The sequence below is a fragment of the Lepidochelys kempii genome, chromosome 15 (genome assembly GCF_965140285.1).
Source record: "Lepidochelys kempii isolate rLepKem1 chromosome 15, rLepKem1.hap1, whole genome shotgun sequence".
NCBI classification, from domain to species: Eukaryota; Metazoa; Chordata; order Testudines; family Cheloniidae; genus Lepidochelys; species Lepidochelys kempii.
The window spans coordinates 6,252,660-6,277,924 of NC_136394.1; the positions used below are offsets into that span (position 1 = coordinate 6,252,660).

General features: G+C 46.6%; 1 protein-coding gene across 4 annotated transcripts in view; it reads right to left on the reverse strand.

Moving 5' to 3' along the window:
• AIFM3 (AIF family member 3) overlaps positions 1-25,265 on the reverse strand; it is a 112,680-nt gene that overhangs the window by 18,604 nt on the left and 68,811 nt on the right. For all 4 annotated transcript variants that reach the window (XM_078848957.1, XM_073312949.1, XM_078848956.1 and 1 more), the window contains 8 exons: positions 24,341-24,471; positions 22,350-22,465; positions 21,799-21,870; positions 20,736-20,799; positions 14,040-14,116; positions 11,298-11,415; positions 4,997-5,095; positions 1,016-1,091 (listed from right to left, as the gene is read on the reverse strand). In XM_078848957.1, coding sequence (XP_078705083.1) covers positions 1,016-1,091; positions 4,997-5,095; positions 11,298-11,415; positions 14,040-14,116; positions 20,736-20,799; positions 21,799-21,870; positions 22,350-22,465; positions 24,341-24,471 — 753 coding nt within the window. The remainder of the gene's footprint in view (positions 1-1,015; positions 1,092-4,996; positions 5,096-11,297; positions 11,416-14,039; positions 14,117-20,735; positions 20,800-21,798; positions 21,871-22,349; positions 22,466-24,340; positions 24,472-25,265) is intronic.

Below are 25,265 nucleotides of genomic sequence, written 5' to 3' on the forward strand. Positions count from 1 at the left end.
AAGCAGGGGTGATGGTTCCCCACTTACAATCTTTAGCCCAGGATGTGGGAGACCTGGGCTCATATCCCCCCCCCCACACACTGCCTGATGTGGAGGAGGAAATTAAGGTCCCCCACCCCTCAGACGAGTGCCTCAAATGTATAAATAATTATCTATCCACTGGAGCAGGGGGACTGAAACCTGGACCTCTGACAACAGTGCCCTAATAGAGTCCCACAGACCCCAATGAATAGTTAGTATTTATATATAGTGGAAGTGTGTCCACTGGAGAGACTCAGCAAGCCTTGTTCTTGGCTACCCTATAGCCCAGTGGTTAGGGCAGTCCTCTGGGAGGTAGGAGACAAGTTCAAATCTCTGCTCCATATGAAGCAGAGGGGGGATTTGAACCCAGCTTTCCCTCATCCTGGGTCTGTGCTCTAACCACTGAACGTAAGGGGACACCTCCTTCTCCAGTGTCCTCTCAGCATGCCTATTGCATCAGGCCTTGGAGGCAAGATCCGTGAGAAATGCCTAGTTGCAAATCCCACTGGGGCTTAGGTGTGAGGTAGGTGCTGACCTGCTGGGAGATGTCAGGAATGAGGTGGCTCCATGAAGGACCAGCTGCTGAAATGGAGGTGCCTTGGGGACTTTAAAGGTGGGAAATTGGTGCCTACAGGCCAGTGGCAACTAATGTTGGATGGAGATGCCTAAAGTGAGTTAGGCACTTAAATCACGCTTAAGAATCTCACCCATTGCACCTAATCCATCCTCCCGCTCTGAGGTCTACATTGTGCTGGGCATGCCTGGAGAACATTCATCATGCAGAACAGTCTGAACCTAGTGCCCTCATGCAGCATTGGCCTCAAAACTCCTCTGATTTCAGATGTGTCTTTTTATTAATGCACAGCAACCTGAATCCTTGGAGGGGGGAAACCTGATGGCTAGTGACTTCAGCAGAAATATTTCCTTCTACTCTAACTGAGCAGACAGATTAATGTCCATGTTGGGATATCTCAAAGGGAAGAGAAACACTTACTTGGTGTAAAATGCCACAAACTTCAGTTCATCTAAATCACCTTGAAAGACGACATCATCAAATCCTTCCCCATGGCCTGAAAAACAGGGGAAATGTCAAAGCAGTGCAGGAGACAGGATTCTGCTCCCTTTGCCCTGGTTCCACATTACACAATCTTATGTGCACACAGATACACACACAGGCAAGCACCTACGGATGTAGACACCCCCCACCCCTTTGTGTGGCACTGCTCTGGATTATAACACATGCCATACGGCAGTGGTCTGTTTTACAGCCACAACCTCTTTTTGGACGACAGTCTACAAACCATACACACCCTGTGCTGGAGTTGGTGTGACAGTCGTAAAATCCCAGCATTCTTTGCTCAGCCATCTCCCAAATGATTCAATCATAGTGCTATGGGAAGCCACAGTCTGTCCACTAAGAGCTAGAGTCAGTAAGGAATTAAGTGCATAAGTGTCACTTTAGGTGCCTAAATCCCAGAATCTGGCCCCACTGGGATTCACACAACCACTGCTCAGCTGCCACCAAACCCTGTAGGCTCCTAAAATTGCTCAGTACCCATGTTTCTGCCTCTGGGCATGTGCACTGCAGCACCATGCTGGGTGTCCAGGGAGAAGGAAGAAGACCTCCCCCATAACTTTTAGCCCAGTGGTGAGGGTACTCAGCATGTCTATAGGAGACCCTCAGTTCAAGTCACCCCCTATGCCTGTGGGTGGGAGCAAGGAATTGAACAGAGATCTGCCACCTCTCAGGTGAGCGCCTATCACTGTGGTATGGGATAGTTGGATGTGGGGCTCCCTCAGTGTCTCCTGTTGAAGCTGTTGCACTGAGGACAAACAAGGAAAGAGTCACTGGGACAGAGGGAGTGTGTGTTTTTTGGATCAGATCCTTGCCAAATTCCAGACAGCACTCACAAGCCCCTGTTTGTTCTCTGAGTGAGATTGGCCACATATTTCTTGACTGCCTAACTTTTTGCTGGGTTGGGAAAAAACTGGCTGTTCTGAAATCTCACCAGAACAGACTGGGAGGATAGAGGGACTTTTCGGTTGATTTGGTGTGTTAATATTTTGAGTGAATGTGGTGATGACGATGCTTTAGTGATCCATGTGTAATGTTTGCTTAAGACACATTTTGCTTTCATATTCATCGTTTGGTGTATATATTGCAATTTTATAACACTTCTGTCAAGGTTCCTCCCCCACTCTGAACTCTAGGGTACAGATGTGGGACCTGCATGAAAAACCTCCTAAGCTTATCTTTACCAGCTTAGGTCAAAACTTCCCCAAGGTACAAAATATTCCACCCGTTGTCCTTGGACTGGCCGCTACCACCACCAAACTAATACTGGTTACTGGGGAAGAGCTGTTTGGACGCGTCCTTCCCCCCAAAATACTTCCCAAAACCCTGCACCCCACTTCCTGGACAAGGTTTGGTAAAAAGCCTCACCAATTTGCCTAGGTGACTACAGACCCAGACCCTTGGATCTTAAGAACAATGAACAATCCTCCCAACACTTGCACCCCCCCTTTCCTGGGAAATGTTGGACAAAAAGCCTCACCAATTTGCATAGGTGACCACAGACCCAAACCCTTGGATCTGAGAACAATGAAAAAGCATTCAGTTTTTTACAAGAAGACTTTTAATAAAAAATAGAAGTAAATAGAAATAAAGAAATCCCCCCTGTAAAATCAGGATGGTAGATATCTTACAGGGTAATTAGATTCAAAAACATAGAGAACCCCTCTAGGCAAAACCTTAAGTTACAAAAAAGATACACAGACAGAAATAGTTATTCTATTCAGCACAATTCTTTTCTCAGCCATTTAAAGAAATCATAATCTAACACATACCTAGCTAGATTACTTACTAAAAGTTCTAAGACTCCATTCCTGGTCTATCCCCGGCAAAGACCAGCATATAGACAGACACAGACCCTTTGTTTCTCTCCCTCCTCCCAGCTTTTGAAAGTATCTTGTCTCCTCATTGGTCATTTTGGTCAGGTGCCAGCGAGGTTACCTTTAGCTTCTTAACCCTTTACAGGTGAGAGGAGCTTTCCCCTGGCCAGGAGGGATTTCAAAGGGGTTTACCCTTCCCTTTATATTTATGACAACTCCTAAATCGTTTTAATGTAATTTTATGTGAATAAAGCTGTTTTTCATTTCTCTCTCTGTGTCTCTCCCTGGACCAGTGATTGGTTCATTAATTATCCACAGAAGCAGCTAGTCCCTCCTGCCACTTGCGCTGCTCACGCTACATGTCTATTTTTAGCACACTAACACTCATCAAGCTAGCACAAGGAAATGCCACCTTCCAGCACCAGCATAGATGTACCCTGACTGATGCAGGAGGCACTGGAGGTTCAGAATAAGGTTATGAGCATAAGGATCTCAGCGGAATAAACCAACAATATCAGGTGACTAAAGAGAGAAGGCATAACTGAGAGAGAACATAGCAAAGAAACTGACTTCTTGATCTGAAGGCCAGTTCTATTCTAGCTTTGGTGTACTTCAGAGAGGCCTTGGGGCTCCTCTAACCTATACTTGCTGACTCTGGCTCCAACTGGCCAGTACATGAGTGAAGAACGGCCAGAGCAAAGTAGCACATTGGTCCCCTATGCTAGAGGCTGCAGGGGGTGGTGAAGGAGCCAGCTAGCTATTCTAGCTCTATCTCTGCTGGGGATTGCTTCACAGTGAGGGAAATTCAGTGGCTTTCTAGCCCCCTTGTTGAGGCTAAATGGGAAGAAGAAGAGACTCAGACCCAGAAGTGATGTCCAGATTAGCACAGTGGTTATCTTCCCTATTTGGACGGGCTCGGACCTCTCACCAGTAGAATCTATTGCCAAGCCATTGAACAGGCAAATTTACCTTCACGTGTTATTCAGATGTTTAAGAATGGGCTTACCCAGTGCTATGTGTGCAGGTATGAAATATACAAACGATGTGGTAACTCAGGCTGGCATTTTGAATTCATGCACAATATGGGTCCCAGGAAAACTTCACATTATAAATACATTTTCCATGATGAAAAAAAAAAAGAAAACAAATCTCTTGTATCATCTGACCTGGGACCACAGAAACTGAAACGCCTCAATCGTCAGGATCATATATGATTATTTTAACTTGTTTGGAATTCTTTTAAATTAAACCTTAACTCTGAATGTTGTGGCTTTATAATGCTTCTTTTGGACAACACTGCCGTCATGTATTGAAATATGCACTCTTCACTTTAACTCCCTGTTAGCATAGTTTTTGTCTGGGAATTCTCTCAGAACTCCTCATGTTCACACATCAGCAGTGCCAGCCATGGGCGCCCATGGGAAGAAAAATAGCAGGTGCTCAGCACCGATCAGCTGTTCAGCGGCTGGTGGGAGGCACTTGGGGAAAGGGGCGGAGCAGGGGCGGGAAGAGACAGGGCGAGGGCAGGGCCTCGGGGGTGAATTGAGGGCGGGGCCTCGGGATGGAGCGGGGGTGAAGCACCCACCAGGAAAAATAAAACTCAGCGTCTGTAATACCAGTCATCACAGTCCAGCTACCTCACCCCTCAGCTTGGTTACCCTCACACCCTCATTGGGTCCAGGTGCCATGTCCAGTTCAGGCACTGCCCCCTGAAAGAGTTTCGGGCGTTGCCCCTCCCCCGAGTCAGATTCAGCTGTCACCCATCACCCCTAGCCAGGTTTAGGGATTGCCCCTACGCCTCAGCCAGGGACAGGCATCTCCTCCCCACTGAAGGTCGGGCCCTGCCCCCAGTCAGGTTCAGCACTGCACCCTCAAAGCCATCTCCCGTTTGTAAATCTTGGGACGCTGGGGTCTCCTCCTGTTCCCACAGTAGCACGTGTGGCATTTTTTCCTAAAGCGCAGACATCGGTCGCTGGTGAGACCCCTCCAGGGAGCTGGGTGTTATCCCCCCAAGACTTCTCTAAGGCTTCTGTCCGGTTCAAGAGGCTGCCTTGCTCTTCAGGCTCACATTAATATGTCTGACCTGCATATCGTATGCTCTTCCCAAACACAGCCGTCCATAGATACGGGACCGTGTTGATCTCCATGCCATGGGCCAGCATGTTCAGAGCTGCTATGCGGCCTGGAAAACCGAAGAAACAGAGTGTAAGAAAGGAAATCGTGTGGGAGTCTTGTCACATGCTCTGGGCCTCGGCAGGCCCAGAGTACTCGGATTGCACCCAGGGCTTTGGGATGGTTTAGAGCCTTTTGCTACCAATTGCTCTAATCACAGTTTAAGTGGAGTCTAAGGCCTGGTCTACAATATGCGGTTATTTTGGAATTAGCTGAGTTACCTTGAAATAAAACTGGTTCCGTCCACACGACCAAACCAGTTTTTTCGATTTAAAGGGCTCTTTACCCTGATTTGTGTACTCCACCTCGGCAAGTGGAGTAGCTCTAAAATTGAGATCACAGTTCCCGGTACTGTGGACGCAAATCAACGATATTGGCCTCCGGGAGAGATCCCAGAATGCTCCCTTGTGATCGCTCTGGACAACACTCTGAACTGCGATGCACTAGCCAGGTAGGCAGTAAAAGCCCTGGGAACTTTTGAATTTCCTGTTTGGTCACCATCAGTACAGGTGACCATCAGCACAGTCCACCATCACAGGAGACCTTTCACCTTAGACTAAAAAACTCCCATCAGACAACCAAGCAGAGGGACGACAGCAGAAGTTACATGAACCACAATGCTAGCAAGGTCATGGTGAAGCCCCTCAGTTACCTGCCTTCAAAGGAAGGCTGTGTGGCTCTTGTTCACATACAGACCCTTAATCTGCACGTTTAGAGGGTGCCCTCCCACCTCCAAGAAGACTGGCTATCAGTAAGGATAAGATTATGTCACAGAGGTCACAGATTCCATGACTTTCAGAGACCTCCCAGACGTTTTCTGCTTCAACCCCAGGATAGCAGGGCCAGAGTTCTCAGCTGCCATGGGGGGGCCCCAGAGCTCTCAGCTGCCTCAGCGGGACTTGGAGATCCGAGCCACCGCAGATGGTGGGGCCCCAGAGCTCTGAGCTGCTGAGGTTGTGGCAGAGGGATCTGAAGCTGTTGGCAGTGGCAGGTGCTGGACTTCCCCCTTCCTCTTCCAACAGATCTCAGGCTCTCTTCCCCTTCCTCCCCACCCCCCACTTGGGCATCAGTCAGTTCCCTGTCAACACCCCCCGACTCCATTATTTTTAGTAAAAGTCACAGACAGGCCACAGGCTTCCACGCCTGGCACCTTTCACAGATATTGAAAAATGAACAAGGAGAGAGGGGAAGAGGAGGGGCAGCAGAAGCAGCTGTTCTGTCTCGGGGCCTCTCCTTCTGCCCCTCCACCCCCACAAACATGATACAGTTCTGTGGTGACCTAAAATCCTATTTTCGACGTCTCCGACTCAAGGAATATTTCCAAAATACCTCTGAACAACATACTAATCCACAGAGGTCTCCCTACCAACACTACAGAAAGAGGGATTCTAGGTGGACTCCTCCTGAAGGTCAAAACAGCAGACTGGACTTCTACATAGAGTGCTTCCGCCGACGTGCACGGGCTGAAATTGTGGAAAAGCAGCATCACTTGCCCCATAACCTCAGCCATGCGGAACGCAATGCCATCCACAGCCTCAGAAACAACTCTGACATCATAATCAAAAAGGCTGACAAAGGAGGTGCTGTTGTCATCATGAATAGGTCGGAATATGAACAAGAGGCTGCTCGGCAGCTCTCCAACACGAGTTTCTACAAGCCATTACCCTATGATCCCACTGAGAGTTACCAAAAGCAACTACAGCATTTGCTCAAGAAACTTCCTGAAAAAGCACAAGATCAAATCCGCACAGACACACCCCTGGAACCCCGACCTGGGATATTCTATCTACTACCCAAGATCCATAAACCTGGAAATCCTGGGCGCCCCATCATCTCAGGCATTGGCACCCTGACAGCAGGATTGTCTGGCTATGTAGACTCCCTCCTCAGGCCCTACGCTACCAGCACTCCCAGCTACCTTCGAGACACCACTGACTTCCTGAGGAAACTTCAATCCATCGGTGATCTTCCTGATAACACCATCCTGGCCACTATGGATGTAGAAGCCCTCTACACCAACATTCCACACAAAGATGGACTACAAGCCGTCAGGAACACTATCCCCGATAATGTCACGGCTAACCTGGTGGCTGAACTTTGTGACTTTGTCCTTACCCATAACTATTTCACATTTGGGGACAATGTATACCTTCAGATCAGCGGCACTGCTACGGGTACCCGCATGGCCCCACAGTATGCCAACATTTTTATGGCTGATTTAGAACAACGCTTCCTCAGCTCTCGTCCCCTAAAGCCCCTACTCTACTTGCGCTATATTGATGACATCTTCATCATCTGGACCCATGGAAAAGAAGCCCTTGAGGAATTCCACCATGATTTCAACAATTTCCATCCCACCACCAACCTCAGCCTGGTCCAGTCCACACAAGAGATCCACTTCCTGGACACTACAGTGCTAATAAGCGATGGTCACATAAACACCACCCTATACCGGAAACCTACTGACCGCTATTCCTACCTGCATGCCTCCAGCTTTCACCCTGACCACACCACACGATCCATCGTCTACAGCCAAGCTCTGCGATACAACCGCATTTGCTCCAACCCCTCACACAGAGACAAACACCTACAAGGTCTCTGTCAAGCTTTCTTACAACTACAATACTCACCTGCGGAAGTAAAGAAACAGATTGATAGAGCCAGAAGAGTTCCCAGAAGTTACCTACTACAGGACAGGCCTAACAAAGAAAATAACAGAACGCCACTAGCCGTCACCTTCAGCCCCCAACTAAAACCCCTCCAACGCATTATTAAGGATCTACAACCTATCCTAAAGGATGACCCAACAACACTCTCACAAATCTTGGGAGACAGGCCCGTCCTTGCCTACAGACAGCCCCGCAACCTGAAGCAAATACTCACCAGTAGCCACATACCTCACAACAGAACCACTAACCCAGGAACTTATCCTTGCAACAAAGCCCGTTGCCAATTGTGCCCACATATCTATTCAGGGGACACCATCACAGGGCCTAATAACATCAACCACACTATCAGAGGCTCGTTCACCTGCACATCCACCAATGTGATATATGCCATCATGTGACAGCAATGCCCCTCTGCCATTTACATTGGTCAAACTGGACAGTCTCTACGTAAAAGAATAAATGGACGCAAATCAGATGTCAAGAATTATAACATTCATAAACCAGTCAGAGAACACTTCAATCTCTCTGGTCACGCAATCACAGACATGAAGGTCGCTATCTTAAAACAAAAAAACTTCAAATCCAAACTCCAGCGAGAAACTGCTGAATTGGAATTCATTTGCAAATTGGATACTATTAATTTAGGCTTAAATAGAGACTGGGAGTGGCTAAGTCATTATGCAAGGTAGCCTATTTCCCCTTGTTTTTTCCTACCCCCCCCCCCAGATGTTCTGGTTTAACTTGGATTTAAACTTGGAGAGTGGTCAGTTTGGATGAGCTATTACCAGCAGGAGAGTGAGTTTGTGTGTGTATGGGGGTGGGGGGGTGGGGTGAGAAAACCTGGATTTGTGCTGGAAATGGCCCACCTTGATTATCATGCACATTGTAGGGAGAGTGGTCACTTTGGATGAGCTATTACCAGCAGGATAGTGAGTTTGTGTGTGTGGTTTTTGGGAGGGGGGTGAGGGGATGAGAGAACCTGGATTTGTGCAGGAAATGGCCCAACTTGATTATCATGCACATTGTGTAAAGAGTTGTCACTTTGGATGGGCTATCACCAGCAGGAGAGTGAATTTGTGTGGGGGGGTGGAGGGTGAGAAAACCTGGATTTGTGCTGGAAATGGCCCAACCTGATGATCACTTTAGATAAGCTATTACCAGCAGGACAGTGGGGTGGGAGGAGGTATTGTTTCATATTCTCTGTGTGTATATAAAGTCTGCTGCAGTTTCCACGGTATGCATCCGATGAAGTGAGCTGTAGCTCACGAAAGCTCATGCTCAAATAAATTGGTTAGTCTCTAAGGTGCCACATGTACTCCTTTTCTTTTTTCTCAAGAACAGAGACCTTTATGGGCAAAGTATCACTGCTCCTCCCCAAAATCTGTACTGGCACCATGGTGATTCAGGGCTTCATAGACTGAGAATGGCGTTGCTGTAGGTAAAGAAGAGCATGTTTTTAGTGCCGATGCTTGTTTAGATCATGTAATGATATTCAAATCCTCAAAGCATGTTTAAAACAATGCTAACCAGAGAAATGTGTTCAAAAGGAAGGGTAACCTGGGTGATAGAACTCCAAAAACTGACCACTGGGGCACCTGGCTGGCAGACTGGCAGTGCCACGGTGGGAAGCATGAGAATGGGGGGCGGGGAAAAAAGGTTGATGCAGAAAGGAGAAAGAGGCTAGTCTGCAAGCGGGGAGATGACTGAGTCCTTCAACTTGACTGGGGGGAGGGGGCGGAGTTCCTTTTTTCTGGGTAAACTGTTGGACACTGAGAGAAGCCAAATGTCTAAGGCCAGTAGGTTAAGGACAATAAAGGTATTTTTAAATATATCGGGAAGAAGAGGAATTCTAGCAATGGTCTAGGCCACATTTGATTATGTTCAATATGGACAAAGAGAAGACAGAACTATCTAGACTTGGTGCTTGAAAATCGCTCATTTCGCAACACTGAGAACAATTATGAGCCAAACTGAATAAGAGGAAAAATGTGAATGAAAAATAGGAGTTTATTAGAGGGCCAAAAAGCCAGGATTCCACACTCAGGAAGGATGACTACTTGGGCTAAAACCCAACCTGGTTCCGTGGTGAAGTGAAATCAGCATTAGAAATAAAAAAGAAACAGAACTAATGGAAGAAAAGGGAAATACAAGGAAATCAATATCAGTTAGAGGCTCTGAAGTGCAGAGAATTGATAAGGGAAGTGTCACAGGGCGGCTGACCCCCTTAAATGAAGCAGATCCAGTGCCCCTGTGCCAGTTTGGCCATTTAAGAGGATGAGGCAGTGCTGGAGGCTGTAAAGGAGCAGGGCAGCAGGGCCTTAGTGGGGAGACAGATCTGCTGAGTTGGGGTTACCAGCTTCATTCGGAAGAAGGCAGGTGAGAGCTACCAGTAACCAAGAGACTACAGGAGGTCCTCGTAGGAAGCAGAAGGTATTTACTGGGAGAAGGCTGAAGGCAGGAGCAATGAAAGTGGGTTTTGTTTGCTGCTCTCCCTGAGCCAGGGCTGGAGAGGGCGGAGGGCAGGAAGAGGAGTGGCAGCAGCAGAGAGAGGTGCCTGCTGGCTCTAAGCCAGAAAGCTGAAGGAGGAAGCAGGCTAGAGGCAGGGGAGCAGCAGAAGGGCTTGCAGCTGACATGCTAGAGAGCTGGACCCAGGGAACAGCGAGAGGGTTGGGGGAGTGAGGGATGCTCCCCTGCAGAGGACAATCTCGCAGCAAAGGGGTTGTGGGGTTCCCTCTGGGAAGAGCAGGGTTATGCTCCAGCTGGAAGGAATGGGGTGGCTGTCCTGGGAGAGGGCCAGAAGGGGACTGACAAGGAGCAGAGATGTTGGTGAAGACACTGCAGTATGAGTCCCAGCAGCGAGGTGAGGTTCCTGCTGGAAAGAGCAGGGTTTTAAGGACTACATGCACTGCAGTGATCTGGACTATGTGGGGGACTTTCGATTATGGACTGATTTGCACTATGTTTTGATAATAAACTGGCCCCAAGGAGGGGTATTATTGAGGCAAGAAAGCTTGTGTGAAGTTACTGGGGACTCTTAAGGAAGGAAACTGAGGCAGGTGTGCCTGTCATGCCACAGCCTGCTGCAGGAGGGTGCTCCACGAAGGATTGTGCTATGGCAGGAAGCTAAAGGCATCACGGAAAAATTCCTGGCTTGCACAGCTAAGGTCTAGAGCTGTATCTGGGGGCCTAAAGAGGAAGGTGGGCACCTAGTCAGATTTACAAGCACTGCAATGGGAGTTAGGGACTCAACTAGGTTACGTGCTTTATTAAGTCCCACTAGGCACCTATTTGCATCAGTATGTGCCTAAATACCTTCAAATCTGAAAAAAACCCCATTGGGTAAGGACTACTGGCCAATCTAAGACAAACAACCCATGAAGGAATAATGAGGGATAATACTGAACAGTCAAGTGAATGGTGAATAATAAATCCCCATTCCCCAACTGCCTCTCTATCTAGCCAGGTCTGGCTGGCCATCTTCAAGATGTGCTTGTCCCTAAGTAGTTCAGGAGCCCTAAAGCGAAGGGACTGAAATACACCCACCATGCATATGTGCCATCTGCCAGTGAGGGATGTTCACCTTCTTGTTGTTACGCAAGGCCAGTGGAAACATGACAGCATCACCAGCTGCAAAAACTCCTGGGATGTTGGTCTGCATCATCTGAAAGGAAGCAAGGGGCCGTTAGCACTGTAGTAGGGAGAGGGCCTGAAACATAAGCCCATGTATCAGAGACCTGAGGCCTGGGCTAAAGTAGTCAAAACTTTGCTGATATAAAGTTAAGTTGTGAGCAAGAGGCAGGCCAGCTGAGGGGGGAATGGAAAGTCCCGCCATACACTGAGCTGTATCCATTGTCATGGGCATACATGTGCTAGTGTAACTGTAGACATTGATCTGGAGAGCTAGGACCGTGCTTCGTTGACAATAAACCTGACCAAGTGCCTTTGCACCTTAATGGATTTTGTGGTCACTAGGCATTTGCTCGAGGTCTGCTGTGCCAGCTAACTGCGCAGAGCTGGGGCAGCGCACAGAGGGAACACACACGCAGCCAAAAATCTAACCACAAGCACCACTGGTGATTACGCTGCAATTGGCATTATAAGTTCAGGGTCAGCAGCAGCTTCATGCTGCTGACTTAGACATAGCAACAAACAACCCCCACAGACTGAGTGTGCAGATTTGTACGTAGCAACTACTCTACCCTTACTTGGATGGCAAGACTCACTGGATTTGGACTATACTGGTCACCTCCATAGGCACGCCTGCCTCTCGCCTTCCCCCACCTCCCAGCACTAGCAAAGCACAGGTCCCGAAAGTACTCGGCTCAGTGGAGTGGTTGGTGATGTCACCGTGGTTACAACACTGAGCCAAATCAGGCAAAAAGAATCCAAGTACTAGAGGAGAAGGGAAGGGATGAGAAAGAGAGAGAAAAGAAGTTGCTTCCCCATCTACACCCCAATACATTACTCCCACTTCTCCTTTGCCAGCTGTACCCACATCAGGCTCACTGGATGAAAGGATAGCAGGCCCTGGGCATCTGGAACTCAGCCTCCCCCACAGTGTCTAGTGTCAGCACTACGAGATGTCTTGCAAAACCATACCATACCATAGGAACAGTCCTAATATCAGTACCTTCGCAGAGACAGTGAACCTGTCCTGTTCCTGCTGATGGTGAACTTTTATACGTAAAGATGTCTTTTTACGCTCACAGGGGTCATTAACTAGGTTTGACCCACAACCTTCATCTTCACAACACAGACCTTTTTCACCTCACCTACAGGAGCAATGGGCGGTGGTTCTTGGGGGGGAAGGGGAGTGTATAAATGCTACTGCTCTCTGTGTGGGCCATGTAGGGAGTCACAATCACACTTTGTTACTAGGTTACACAGGATTTGAGAGTGCAGAGGGACACTAGGCATCAAGATTCTAGGTGTGTCTTCCTGTTTATGCGAGCATGGTTCAGACAGCATAGCCAAAGGTAACAATGCTTCTGTGTCGGTTGTCTGTGATGACTGAACCCAGAACCTCCGGCTGTAGAAGCACAAGCCCCTGCCACTTGAGCTCAAAACCACATCACAGAACACACAATGAGCAGTACAGCCATAAACCTTGATCCGTGGTATAACTTCTATAGCAGGGGTCGGCAACCTTTCAGAGGCGGTGTGCCGAGTCTTCATTGATTCACTCTAATCTAAGGTTTTGCGTGCCACTAATACATTTTAACGTTTTTAGAAGGTCTCTTTCTATAAGTCTATAACATAGAACTAAACTATTGTCGTATGTAAAGTAAATAAGGTTTTTAAAATGTTTAAGAAGCTTCATTTAAAATTAAATTAAAATGCAGAGCCCCCCCGACAGGTGGCCAGGACCCGGTCAGTGAGAGTGCCACTGAACATCAGCTCGCATGCTGCCTTCGGCACACGTGCCATAGGTTGCCCACCCCTGTTCTAGAGGGTGACCACTGCAGAATCATATTGTTATTGTGCGTTATACATGCATCTGATTTGGCAGGCTGCTTTCTGAAGACTGTGTGGCAAAGTGGATGAGAGTTGGCTTGGTCATATGAGAGACATAGACCCAGGTCCTCAAAGGTGTTTCCCATTGAAGTTGATGGGAGTTAGAAGTCTAAATACTTTAGAGGATCTGGGTCCTGGGTTCTATCCTGGCTCTGTGAAACGAGTGCATTCGAGTCAGCCTCCAAGGCTACAGTAACACAGTGAGGGTTCTGCATGGCACAGAAACATTAATAGCAGTTAGTGTATGTTCTGTGAGTAGACCTCTTGGTTACTGGGTGTGTACTTTTGTGCAACTGCCAATACACTCCAGGAATTTGTGAGAAGGGATGGGAGCTCTCCCTCTCTATTTTTTTCTCATTTTGCGTCCCCAGAATCATTTGATGTCTCAAGCTTTTCACATCCTCATGGGACAGTCCACAGCAGGGGCCAAAATCGCATCCTCTCACGCAATTTTATTGTGAGTCAATAGTCATAAGAATCTATTAATCTTAAACCACTCACTTTGGGGCTACTCAAGAATCCCTTAGCTAAATGACCCCATATTTATCCCACATAGTCTAACCATGTCCTTAGTGAGCTACAGCAATTTTCAAGATACTCTAAAATACACATGTGTAGGCAGATTACTTTGAAAATTTGGCTCTAAACAGCTACTGCACTACAACCTTAACTCTGGATTTGCTCCCACTCCTCCGCTATATGGCTGTCTCCACACCTACCATCAGAGCCTGCGTAGGGCCTTGCAACAGTCAGTGCTTTGACAGTATTTACCTTGTTGACGACAATGAAGCCTTTGGAATCCATGTTAATGCCGCTCTGCTTCAGAAATCCTGTTGCTGGACTTGCACCTGCCAGAAAGTCAAAGGACATGGTGTGAGTGGGTCTGACTCCCAAACACTGGCTCTCCCATGAAAACAGATGTCAGAGCGAGAAAGGACCTGCTAACACCAGCAATCACTCTCCTGCCAATGTCAGCCCAGTTCCATGATACCAGGTGCTGCTCAGTTAACATCTTCTGTTGGGTCCCACAAATGCAGCTGTGCTTAGTGCCAGAGGGGGCAGCAAATGAATGATTGACAGGGGGATTCAGAGCCTTGTTGGCCAAGTTCAAAGGATGGGGAGGATTTGGCAGAAGCGAAAGTACAGTGGAAATGCACAGACCTAGGGATAAACTAATTAGAATATGTACAACTTGTGCAGCTGCATTTGGAAACCAGGTAACTCTGTTCTTATCAGATGGCACATGGAGAGTGCTCCTTCTGTCCCTGTTTGCCCTCCTCCGCAGTACTGTCCTTCCCTTCCAGACTCCTGTGCTCCAATTAACTCACCCCACTCCCACTCAATATACAAATTTTAAAAAATATCAGAACAATTTCCTTCGAAAAGTGGAGCTAACACACTGATTGCCACCCATCCGTGGTGATCACTGTGCCTGTAGACTATCCCTGCCCCTCTAACCTTTGCCTGGCTTGTACGTTCAAGCCCCCATCCTGCAACGAGTTCCACATGGGCAGAGGGGTCACCTTCATGGAGTGCACCTGCAGGACTGAGGCTTTGTGCAGGAGGAGAGCACAAGGAGGTGGCATAGCTCCCTGAACCCGAAGCATGGCCATAAACAGAGCACCTAAAGTGCCGGCCATGATTTTTAATCTTAAAATGTTTTTGGTTGTAGCTTTTTAAAATATCGATACAAAATGCAAATAAAAGAGGGGAAATAAAAGCTACACCGTCTAGACTGCCTAATTTGTACAAAATGATGCACAAGTACATTATGTCAATATTACTGCCTAGTTAAATGAGAGAAGGGTTTTGTGGGAGTCCTAGAACAGCGGTCAGGGGGTCTTGTTATGGAAAAGTTTGAGAACCACCAACTATTGGACTCCACATACTACACAATGAATATTATCATGTTTTAATGCACTTCAAGTTTAAAATTGATAAGGGTGTTGAATTGGGGGAGTCTTATCAATGCTTGAGAATAGTTTTAGTCCGTTTCTCTATCTACCACAAATATTTCAAAAGTGATGGTATCTAAGCACCAAACAATCATTACAATGGCAGGTTTCAGAGTAGCAGCCGTGTTAGTCTATATTCGCAAAAAGAAAAGAATCATAGAATAACAGAGTTGGAAGGGACCTCTGGAGGCCATCTAGTCCAACCCCCTGCCCAGAGCAGGACCAATCCCAACTAAATCATCCCAGCCAGGGCTTTGTCAAGCTTGACCTTAAAAACTTCTAAGGAAGGGTTTCAGAGTAACAGTCGTGTTAGTCTGTATTCGCAAAAAGAAAAGGAGTACTTGTGGCACCTTAGAGACTAACCAATTTATTTGAGCATAAGCTTTCGTGAGCTACAGCTCACTTCATCGGATCATCCGATGAAGTGAGCTGTAGCTCACGAAAACTTATGCTCAAATAAATTGGTTAGTCTCTAAGGTGCCACAAGTACTCCTTTTCTTTTTTCTAAGGAAGGGGATTCCACCACCTCCCTAGGTAACCCATTCCAGCGTTTCACCACCCTCCTAGTGAAAAAGTTTTTCCTAATATCCAACCTAAACCTCACCCACTGCAACTTAAGACCATTACTCCTTGTCCTGTCATCTGCTATCTCTGAGAATAGTCTAGATCCATCCTCTTTGGATCCACCTTTCAGGTAGTTAAAAGCAGCAATCAAATCCCCCCTCATTCTTCTCTTCCGTAGACTAAACAATCCCAGTTCCCTCAGCCTCTCCTCATAACTCATGTGTTCCAGTCCCCTAATCATTTTTGTTGCCCTTCGCTGGACTCTCTCCAATTTCTCTACATCCTTCTTGTAGTGTGGGGCCAAAAACTGGACACAGTACTCCAGATGAGGCCTCACCAATGTCGAATAGAGGGGAACGATCACGTCCCTTGATCTGCTCGCTATGCCCCTACTTATACATCCCAAAATGCCATTGGCCTTCTTGGCAACAAGGGCACACTGCTGACTCATATCCAGCTTCTTGTCCACTGTCACCCCTAGGTCCTTTTCCGCAGAACTGCTGCCTAGCCATTCGGTCCCTAGTCTGTAGCTGTGCATTGGGTTCTTCCGTCCTAAGTGCAGGACCCTGCACTTATCCTTATTGAACCTCATCAGATTTCTTTTGGCCCAATCCTCCAATTTGTCTAGGTCTTTCTGTATTCTATCCCTCCCCTCCAGCGTATCTACCACTCCTCCCAGTTTAGTATCATCCGCAAATTTGCTGAGAGTGCAATCCACACCATCCTCCAGATCATTTATGAAGATATTGAACAAAACTGGCCCCAGGACCGACCCTTGGGGCACTCCACTTGATACCGGCTGCCAACTAGTTATGGAGCCATTGATCACTACCCGTTGAGCCCGACAATCTAGCCAGCTTTCTACCCACCTTGTAGTGCATCCATCCAGCCCATACTTCTTTAACTTGCTGACAAGAATACTGTGGGAGACCGTGTCAAAAGCTTTGCTAAAGTCGAGGAATAACACGTCCACTGCTTTCCCTTCATCCACAGAACCAGTTATCTCATCATAGAAGGCAATTAGATTAGTCAGGCATGACTTTCCCTGGGTGAATCCATGCTGACTGTTCCTGATCACTTTCCTCTCCTCTAAGTGCTTCAGAATTGATTCCTTGAGGACATGCTCCATGATTTTTCCAGGGACTGAGGTGAGGCTGACTGGCCTGTAGTTCCCAGGATCATCCTTCTTCCCTTTTTTAAAGATGGGCACTACATTAGCCTTTTTCCAGTCTTCCGGGACTACCCCCGATCGCCATGAGTTTTCAAAGATAATGGCCAATGGCTCTGCAATCACATCCACCAACTCCTTTAGCACTCTCGGATGCAACACATCTGGCCCCATGGACTTGTGCACATCCAGTTTTTCTAAATACTCCCGAACCACTTCTTCCTTCACAGAGGGCTGGCCACCTCCTCCCCATGGTGTGCTGCTCAGTGCAGCAGTCTGGGAGCTGACCTTGTTCGTGAAGACAGAGGCAAAAAAAGCATTGAGTACATTAGCTTTTTCCACATTCTCTGTCACTAGGTTGCCTCCCTCATTCAGTAAGGGGCCCACACTTTCCTTGGAGTACTTGTGGCACCTTAGAGACTAACCAATTTATCTGAGCATAAGCTTTCGTAAGCTACAGCTCACTTCATCGGATGCATAAAGTGGAAAGTACAGTGAGGAGATTTTATATACACACAGACCATGAAAAAATATACATTGTAAGGAGAGTGATCACTTAAGATGAGCTATTACCAGCAGGAGAGTGGGGTGGCGGGAGAGAAAACCTTTTGAAGTGATAATCAAGGTGGCCATTTCCAGCACATTTCCAGGAATTAACAAGAACGTCTGAGGAACAGTGGGGGGGAGGGAGGAAAGGGAGGAATAAACAAGGGGAAATAGTTTCACTTAGTATAATGACTCAACCACTCCCAGTTTCTATTCAAGCCTAAGTTAATTGTATCCAATTTGCAAATTAAATTCCAATTCAGCAGTTTCTCATTGGAGTCTGTTTTCCAAGTTTTTTTGTTGAAGGATAGTCACTTTGAGGTCAGAAATCGAGTGACCAGAGAGATTGAAGTGTTCTCCGACTGGTTTATGAATGTTATAATTCTTGACATCTGATTTGCGTCCATTTATTCTTTTACGTAGAGACTGTCCAGTTTGACCAATGTACATGGCAGAGGGGCATTACTGGCATATGATGGCATATATCACATTGGTAGATGTGCAGGTGAACGAGCCTCTGATAGTGTGGCTGATGTGATTAGGCCCTATGATGGTGTTCCCTGAATAGATATGTGGGCACAACTGGCAACGGGCTTTGTTGCAAGGATAGGTTCCTGGGTTAGTGGTTCTGTTGTGTGGTGTGTGGTTGTTGGTGAGTATTTGCTTCAGGTTGGGGGGCCGTCTTTAAGCAAGGACTGTCCTGTCTTCCAAGATTTGTGAGAGTGATGGGTCGTCCTTCAGGATATGTTGTAGATCCTTGATAATGCATTAGAGAGGTTTTAGTTGGGGGCTGAAGGTGATGGCTAGTGGCGTTCTGTTATTTTCTTTGTTGGGCCTGTCCTGTAGTAGGTGACTTCTGGCTCTGTCAATCTGTTTCTTCACTTCAGCAGGCGGGTATTGTAGTTGTAATAATGCTTGATAGAGATCTTGTAGGTGTTTGTCTCTGTCTGAGGGGTTGGAGCAAATGTGGTTGTATCGTAGAGCTCGGCTGTAGACAATAGATCATGTGGTGTGGTCTGGGTGAAAGCTGGAGGCATGTAGGTAGGAATAGCGGTCAGTAGGTTTCCGGTATAGGGTGGTGTTTATGTGACCATCGCTTATTAGCACTGTAGTGTCCAGGAAGTGGATCTCTTGTGTGGACTGGTCCAGGCTGAGGTTGATGGTGGGATGGAAAATGTTGAAATCATGGTGGAATTCCTCAAGGGCTTCTTTTCCATGAGTCCAGATGATGATGTCATCAATATAGCACAAGCAGAGTAGAGGCATTAGGGGACGAGAGCTGATGAAGTGTTGTTCTAAGTCAGCCATAAAAACGTTGGCATACTGTGTGGCCATGCGGGTACTCATAGCAGTGCCGCTGATTTGAAGGTATACATTGTCCCCAAACGTGAAATAGTTATGGGTGAGGACAAAGTCACAAAGTTCAGCCACCAGGTTTGCTGTGACATTATCGGGGATAGTGTTCCTGATGGCTTGTAGTCCATCTTTGTGTGGAATGTTGGTGTAGAGGGCTTCTACATAGTAGTCAGGATGGTGTTTTCAGGAAGATCACTGATGGATTGTAGTTTCCTCAGGAAGTCAGTGGTGTCTTGAAGATAGTTGGGAGTGCTGGTAGCGTAGGGCCTGAGGAGGGAGTCTACATAGCCAGACAATCCTGCTGTCAGGGTGCCAATGCCTGAGATGATGGGGCGCCCAGGATTTCCAGGTTTATGGATCTTGGGTAGTAGATAGAATACCCCAGGTCGGGGTTCCAGCCATGTGTCTGTGTGGATTTGTTCTTGTGCTTTTTCAGGGAGTTTCTTGAGCAAATGCTGTGGTTTCTTTTGGTAACCCTCAGTGGGATCAGAGGGTAATGGCTTGTAGAAAGTGGTGTTGGAGAGCTGCCGAGCAGCCTCTTGTTCATATTCCGACCTATTCATGATGACAACAGCACCTCCTTTGTCACCCTTTTTGATTATGATGTCAGAGTTGTTTCTGAGGCTGTGGATGGCGTTGTGTTCTGCACGGCTGAGGTTATGGGGCAAGTGATGCTGCTTTTCCACAATTTCAGCCCGTGCACGTCGGCGGAAGCACTCTATGTAGAAGTCTAGTCTGCTGTTTCAACCTTCAGGAGGAGTCCACTTAGAATCCTTCTTTTTGTAGTGTTGGTAGGAAGGTCTCTGTGGATTAGTATGTTGTTCAGAGGTGTGTTGGAAATATTCCTTGAGTTGGAGACGTCGAAAATAGGATTCTAGATCACCACAGAACTGTATCATGTTCGTGGGGGTGGAGGGACAGAAGGAGAGGCCCCGAGATAGGACAGATTCTTCTGCTGGGTTAAGAGTATAGTTGGATAGATTAACAGTATTGCTGGGTGGGTTAAGGGAACCATTGCTGTGGCCCCTTGTTGCTTGTAGTAGTTTAGATAATTTAGTGTCCTTTTTCTTTTGTAGAGAAGCAAAATGTGTGTTGTAAATGGCTTGTCTAGTTTTAGTAAAGTCCAGCCACGAGGAAGTTTGTGTCGAAGGTTGTTTTTTTATGAGAGTATCCAGTTGCACAACCATGTTCAAAGAGGGCTCTCCTCTGTTTCTCTGCATTACAGATCGTTTTCCCCCTTCTTTTCTCCTTTTCCTCCCCCCATTTTCCTTTTTTCATTCTCACTTTTCAAAACTTCACCAACTTTGGAAAAGTCAACAGGCAGCAAAAAGGGAAATGGAAGGCTGTCACTTGGTGACTCTTCCAAAGCTCAAGATGGTTTGGAAAATTAGAGAGAAGAAAAAGGGAAAAATACTCTACACAACATCCATTCTACCGCATCAGACTGCAAAGAAAAAAAAATGAATCAAATAAAAAGATCAATTTGAAATTAAATGAATGTTCTCCTGAAAACAAAAATCACATGAAAATGTTGAGGGAAACATCAAGTTTCTATTACCTACCAAGGTTATAACAAGGGAGTTTGACACAGCAATTTCTCACTGTTCTCTTCACATCCCTTTGGCAAGGATCAATTAACCACCAGCTGAAAAGGTTCCCCTTGTTCGGGTGTTGATGGTGGATTTGATGGGTTGCAAAGGGCTGGACTCATTGACCCAGGAGGTCCCTACCAGTCTTATGTTCCTGTGATTCATGGCTACGTGGCACTCTTATAGTGTAGCTATCAGCATTCCCAGCCCAAGCGCTCGCCTCTATCTGGGGAAGCAGAAGCCACATTGCTGCCAAACGCTGAAGCTTTGCATGTTAGGGTTCATTTACCTATGCCGATGACACAGACATCTGCACGGAGGACTTTCCCACTCTTCAGGACAACTTCCTTAAGCTTTAGGGGACACAGATGAAACTCATGGTTACTTTAAGGACAAAAAAAAGAACCTAGCAGTACCCAGCTGAGTTGGAATCTCACTCCAGTTCATAAAATAAGGGGAAATGACTCAATTATAATTCTGCTTCAATGAAGAGATCATCCTGCAGGATTCTCACTCTTGTCTCCCTATTGTAAACCCTGTAGCTATGCAGGATTCTTAGTCCCTAATGACACACAGTGGTAATGCATGATCTATGTCACACCAACCTCTCCTTTGGCTGGTGCTCACCAGCCTTCCTAGATCCTAAATGCTGTCCAGACCCCCAGAATTGAAATCTCTCCACAGTAAAATCCAGTCACAAAAATACAGCGGGCTGAGATGTCTGTTGCCCTCACAGACATGCTGGTGGGTGTGATGAGAGAATGTGAATTTAATAGAACAGAAATGAGAAGAAACAATGAACCAGCAATGCAAGTCCGAACCCCACCTCTGACAGACAGACCTCTGGACATGCACACAAAGGGGGCCAAATTAGGACTGCACGGGCAACTTGATTTCTGGCATTGCTAACTTCTCTGTGCTTTTCTCATGCAGTATTTCATTAACGGATGGGCTAGGCACCCTGATTGCACAAATGGCATTTGGGCCCTCTGAGTGATGTCACAGGATAAGCCCTGTCTCAGCAGTGTACAGTGTGGAATCACCAAAAACAGGAGAATCCCTCAGCCCATAATTACTGGAGGCTCGTAGTGATCGCTATATTTAATTTGAACCCAGTTCACTCCACAGGCTGTGAGGAGGTGGGGCTGGGGGGCATAGACTGGCCTTCTCCCCAGCTCTCTCCCCACTTTGGAGTCATAGATGCTCCTAGGATGCAGGTTGGGAATGGTTTCTGCACTCCTTTGAGCTCCTCACACTCTCCCTGTCCTTCCACACACTCATGCAGTCTGGCCCCCAGTCCCATTCCCTTAGCCCCACAATGCTCAGCTCCTGTGGAGCACCAGCCACTGTACCTTGCCCTCCTGCTCCCGCAGCTCAGACACTTCAGTCTGCATGTAGAACTTCACCCTGTTGTTTTCAAACATCTGTGCAACAAGAGAGAGACAAAAGTCCTTACGCTCTGGAGCTACCACCAGCTTCTGGCTTCTCTGACTTTTCCTCCACAATCCCATTCCCTCCCTCGAGCTACAGCTCTCACCTTGGCTTGAGGGTGCACTGAAAACGGGCTCTCTGAGCATCTCTGCATCTCGCCTGCTCAGTGGGGTGTCATAATTTTGCAGTGTAGGAACACAAAATACTTGAGGATATTGCAATTAGGCCAATGGGGGAGGAGATGACCAATGTTTTCTTTTAGGTGTCAACCACCATGCATCACTTTATAGCATCAGAACACTGTATTCTCATTCATACATTAAATAAACCGAACACAATGATATGATTAACTGGTAGTGCCAACAGGGAGGTAAGACGTACACAGCTGTCCTCCGCACAGCAGGAATCAGGGTCACTGACCTGCTTGCTTGATCCAAAACAATCCTCTAAGAGACTGGTAAGTCATAATCACCTTCATGAGAGCTTGGCCAACCTTCTCCCCAAAGAACTTCATGAAAGGCACTTCTTCCAGCTCAACCACAGACACAGAATGGGCCTTCTCTGTGAGGTAGGCTGCCACCTCCATCCCTGGGGAACAGAAGCAGGTCAGAGACAGCGCGCGCCACTCCCTGCACTTCAGTGAGGTCTCTGGAGCTGAATTCAAGAGCTGTCAGGTGGTGGCTAGAGATGTGAGAACTTTCAATTCACCCTTTCAGGGCTGGGAACAGCTGCCACGGCATGAGCAGCTGCTTTTGGGCTCAGCAGAAGAATATACTGCAGATGGTATGAAGAACGTTTTCCGCTCGCTCAGTCTATTGTAAGCACTGGGGGCAGGGACCATCTTTTTGTTATACATGTGTAACGTCACCCCTTTCCTCCTAGCACAGTCAGGATTTGATCCTTACTGGGGTTTCTGGTATGACTGCAATTTGAGGACTATTGCTGGTATGAATAATGATAATTGTGGCTCAGCATGACCTGGTTTGCCTCAAGCAACCTGATTCCCTGTGATGGGAACTGGAATTGCTATTTTGGGATATTAAATGTATTCATAGGTTGGGCAGAAACCAAACCTTCTGCTCGCCAAAGGGTTTCATAGTGATTGTTTTTGTTCTTCACCCCAAGACCAATTATTTATTTGTGAAATTCTTACAAGGAAGAAGCCACAAAAAGGATTTGAAGACTGAAGTGATGCACTGTAATATACTTAGTAAATGGTCATTGAAAACCATCACTGTTTGCAGTGGTGATGTAGACATGCTGGTCCTGGGATATGAGAGACAAGGTGGGTGTGGTAACATCTTTTATTGGATCAACTTCTGTGGGCGAAATAGACAAGATTTCAAACTCCACAAGCCTGAAGCAGAGCTGTGTGGAGAGTGAAAGTTCGTGTCTCTCACCCGCAGAAGTTGGTTCAATAAAAATATTACCACACCCACCTTGTCTCTCTCATTTAAAACCGTAACATTATGAATAGAAGAACTAGGAGGAGCATACACTCTGTGGCTGGGATCATAGTCAAGCTTACTGAATTATACATTGCAAATAAGAGTCATTGTGAATTTAGCTCTTTTTTTCTAATCATGAATCAATCCCAATGTCTAGGAATGTGTTTGTTATTTGGAAGCACTGTTCAAATAGCCTGGCCAAGACATTTTCAACCTATCCGTTCTTTGTGAATTGTTCACTTTGACTATTTGCAGTTTGTGATTGGTCACCGAGGTTGCAGGTTATAGTTTCTGCTTCCTGACTGGATGGATTACATCTTGAAACCAGGAAACTGACCCAAACAATAAGTATCCAATATGTGCATGCAGTCCATAGACTGGTCAGCCTAATTGTTCAGTCTTCTAGACAATTAATTAAATTAATTTACAAGTTGAGGTCAGGAGGGCTGTATCCTAGAAAGTATTATAAGAACCTGAATAAAATGGAAGGTTACCAATACAAGTAGACAATTGTGGCAATAGCCACAAATGAGTCATAAGAAGGGAATTTTTCATTTAAAGGATGTCATGTGGCTGCATACAAAAAATAAAACAGCCCAGAAAATTCACTAGCTTCATGAACTAGCTATATCTTTTAAGGATCTACAATAGATTATTCTGGCCAAAAAGATCACAAGAAAATTCAAGGGCTAGGCACAGGTCAAAAATAGGATTAATAGATGTTAAGGTCTGACCGCATGAATAACACATGACATCAAATTTCATCCAGCGATTCCTGCATCCAGTCTAATAACGTCTGACTGAGCTAGAGCAGATCTTTTAGAGAGACATATTGATTTAAAGATTTCAAGGGACAGAGACTCCACTACTTCCCTGGGTAAATTGTTCTAGTGGTTAATTAACCATGTGGAAAATGGGGAATTATAAAGAAAACTATAACATCTCAAAGGGAAAATTCTGCCCAAAGGCCCCTGAATGGGATTCTTGAGATGGTCTGCCCAAGACCAAATCTCACCAAGGAAAGAGGCCCCCACTATAACTGCATTCTTGCTGCTGGCCAGTTTCACTACCCGGTTGGCATCTTCAGGAGTTCGGATGTTGAAAACATTCTCAACTTCTTTGCCTTTACAGCTAAGAGCTTTGGGCCTGAAAAACACACATTTAGGAAAAGAATGTGTCAGGTTTCAATTGTGGTTTTCTTATCTGCATCCTTTCTGTTACTAAACATGTCTCTGCAAGTGCTGCACAGAGTGACTCAAGGAGCCAACACACTGTCTAATATAACTGCAAGTGATCTTCCGGCCGGGCACTCTGACACCGGCCACTACCCGCTGTTGCAGAGGTAGGTGTAAAATCTCCATAATAGAGGTGGCCACATAGGAAGTTTTCTGATCCCCAGCAGTTACTGATTGGCTGGTGATCTCAAGAAGGGGTTCTTTCTCTCATAAATGTTTGTCCCAAATCAGTTCCTCCATCTGTGCCAGTGACAAGGGGCCTGCTGCTGTGGGACGGGTCAGAGATTGTAGCCACACTGCAGCAAAACAACAAATTGTACAGCAGAAGTGCTGAAACTGGTGGCATCTTGAAAAAAAATGTCAATTACTGCAGCTGCCCCAGGGACCCTGACTGAGATGAATGAGACAGTTCAAATATTTTAGAATTATTGTTGCAGGCTTTCTGCAGACTCAGGCATGGGGCATGGGACCCTGCCTCAGTGACAGCTGGTCCAGTTTTCAAGATTATCTCCAGTACCAAAAGAGCTGGAATCAAATGACCAACTAGAGAAATGAGAGATTCTGGGGCCCAATGCTGCAGCAATGCCTGTGTCATTATTCATACACAGCAGAACAGAGATTGAGAAAGAGACATCCCAAAACAGCCCCCAGACTGGTGATTTGGGCATTCCCCTTGGGAAGTCGGATGCCCACGTTCAAGTTCCT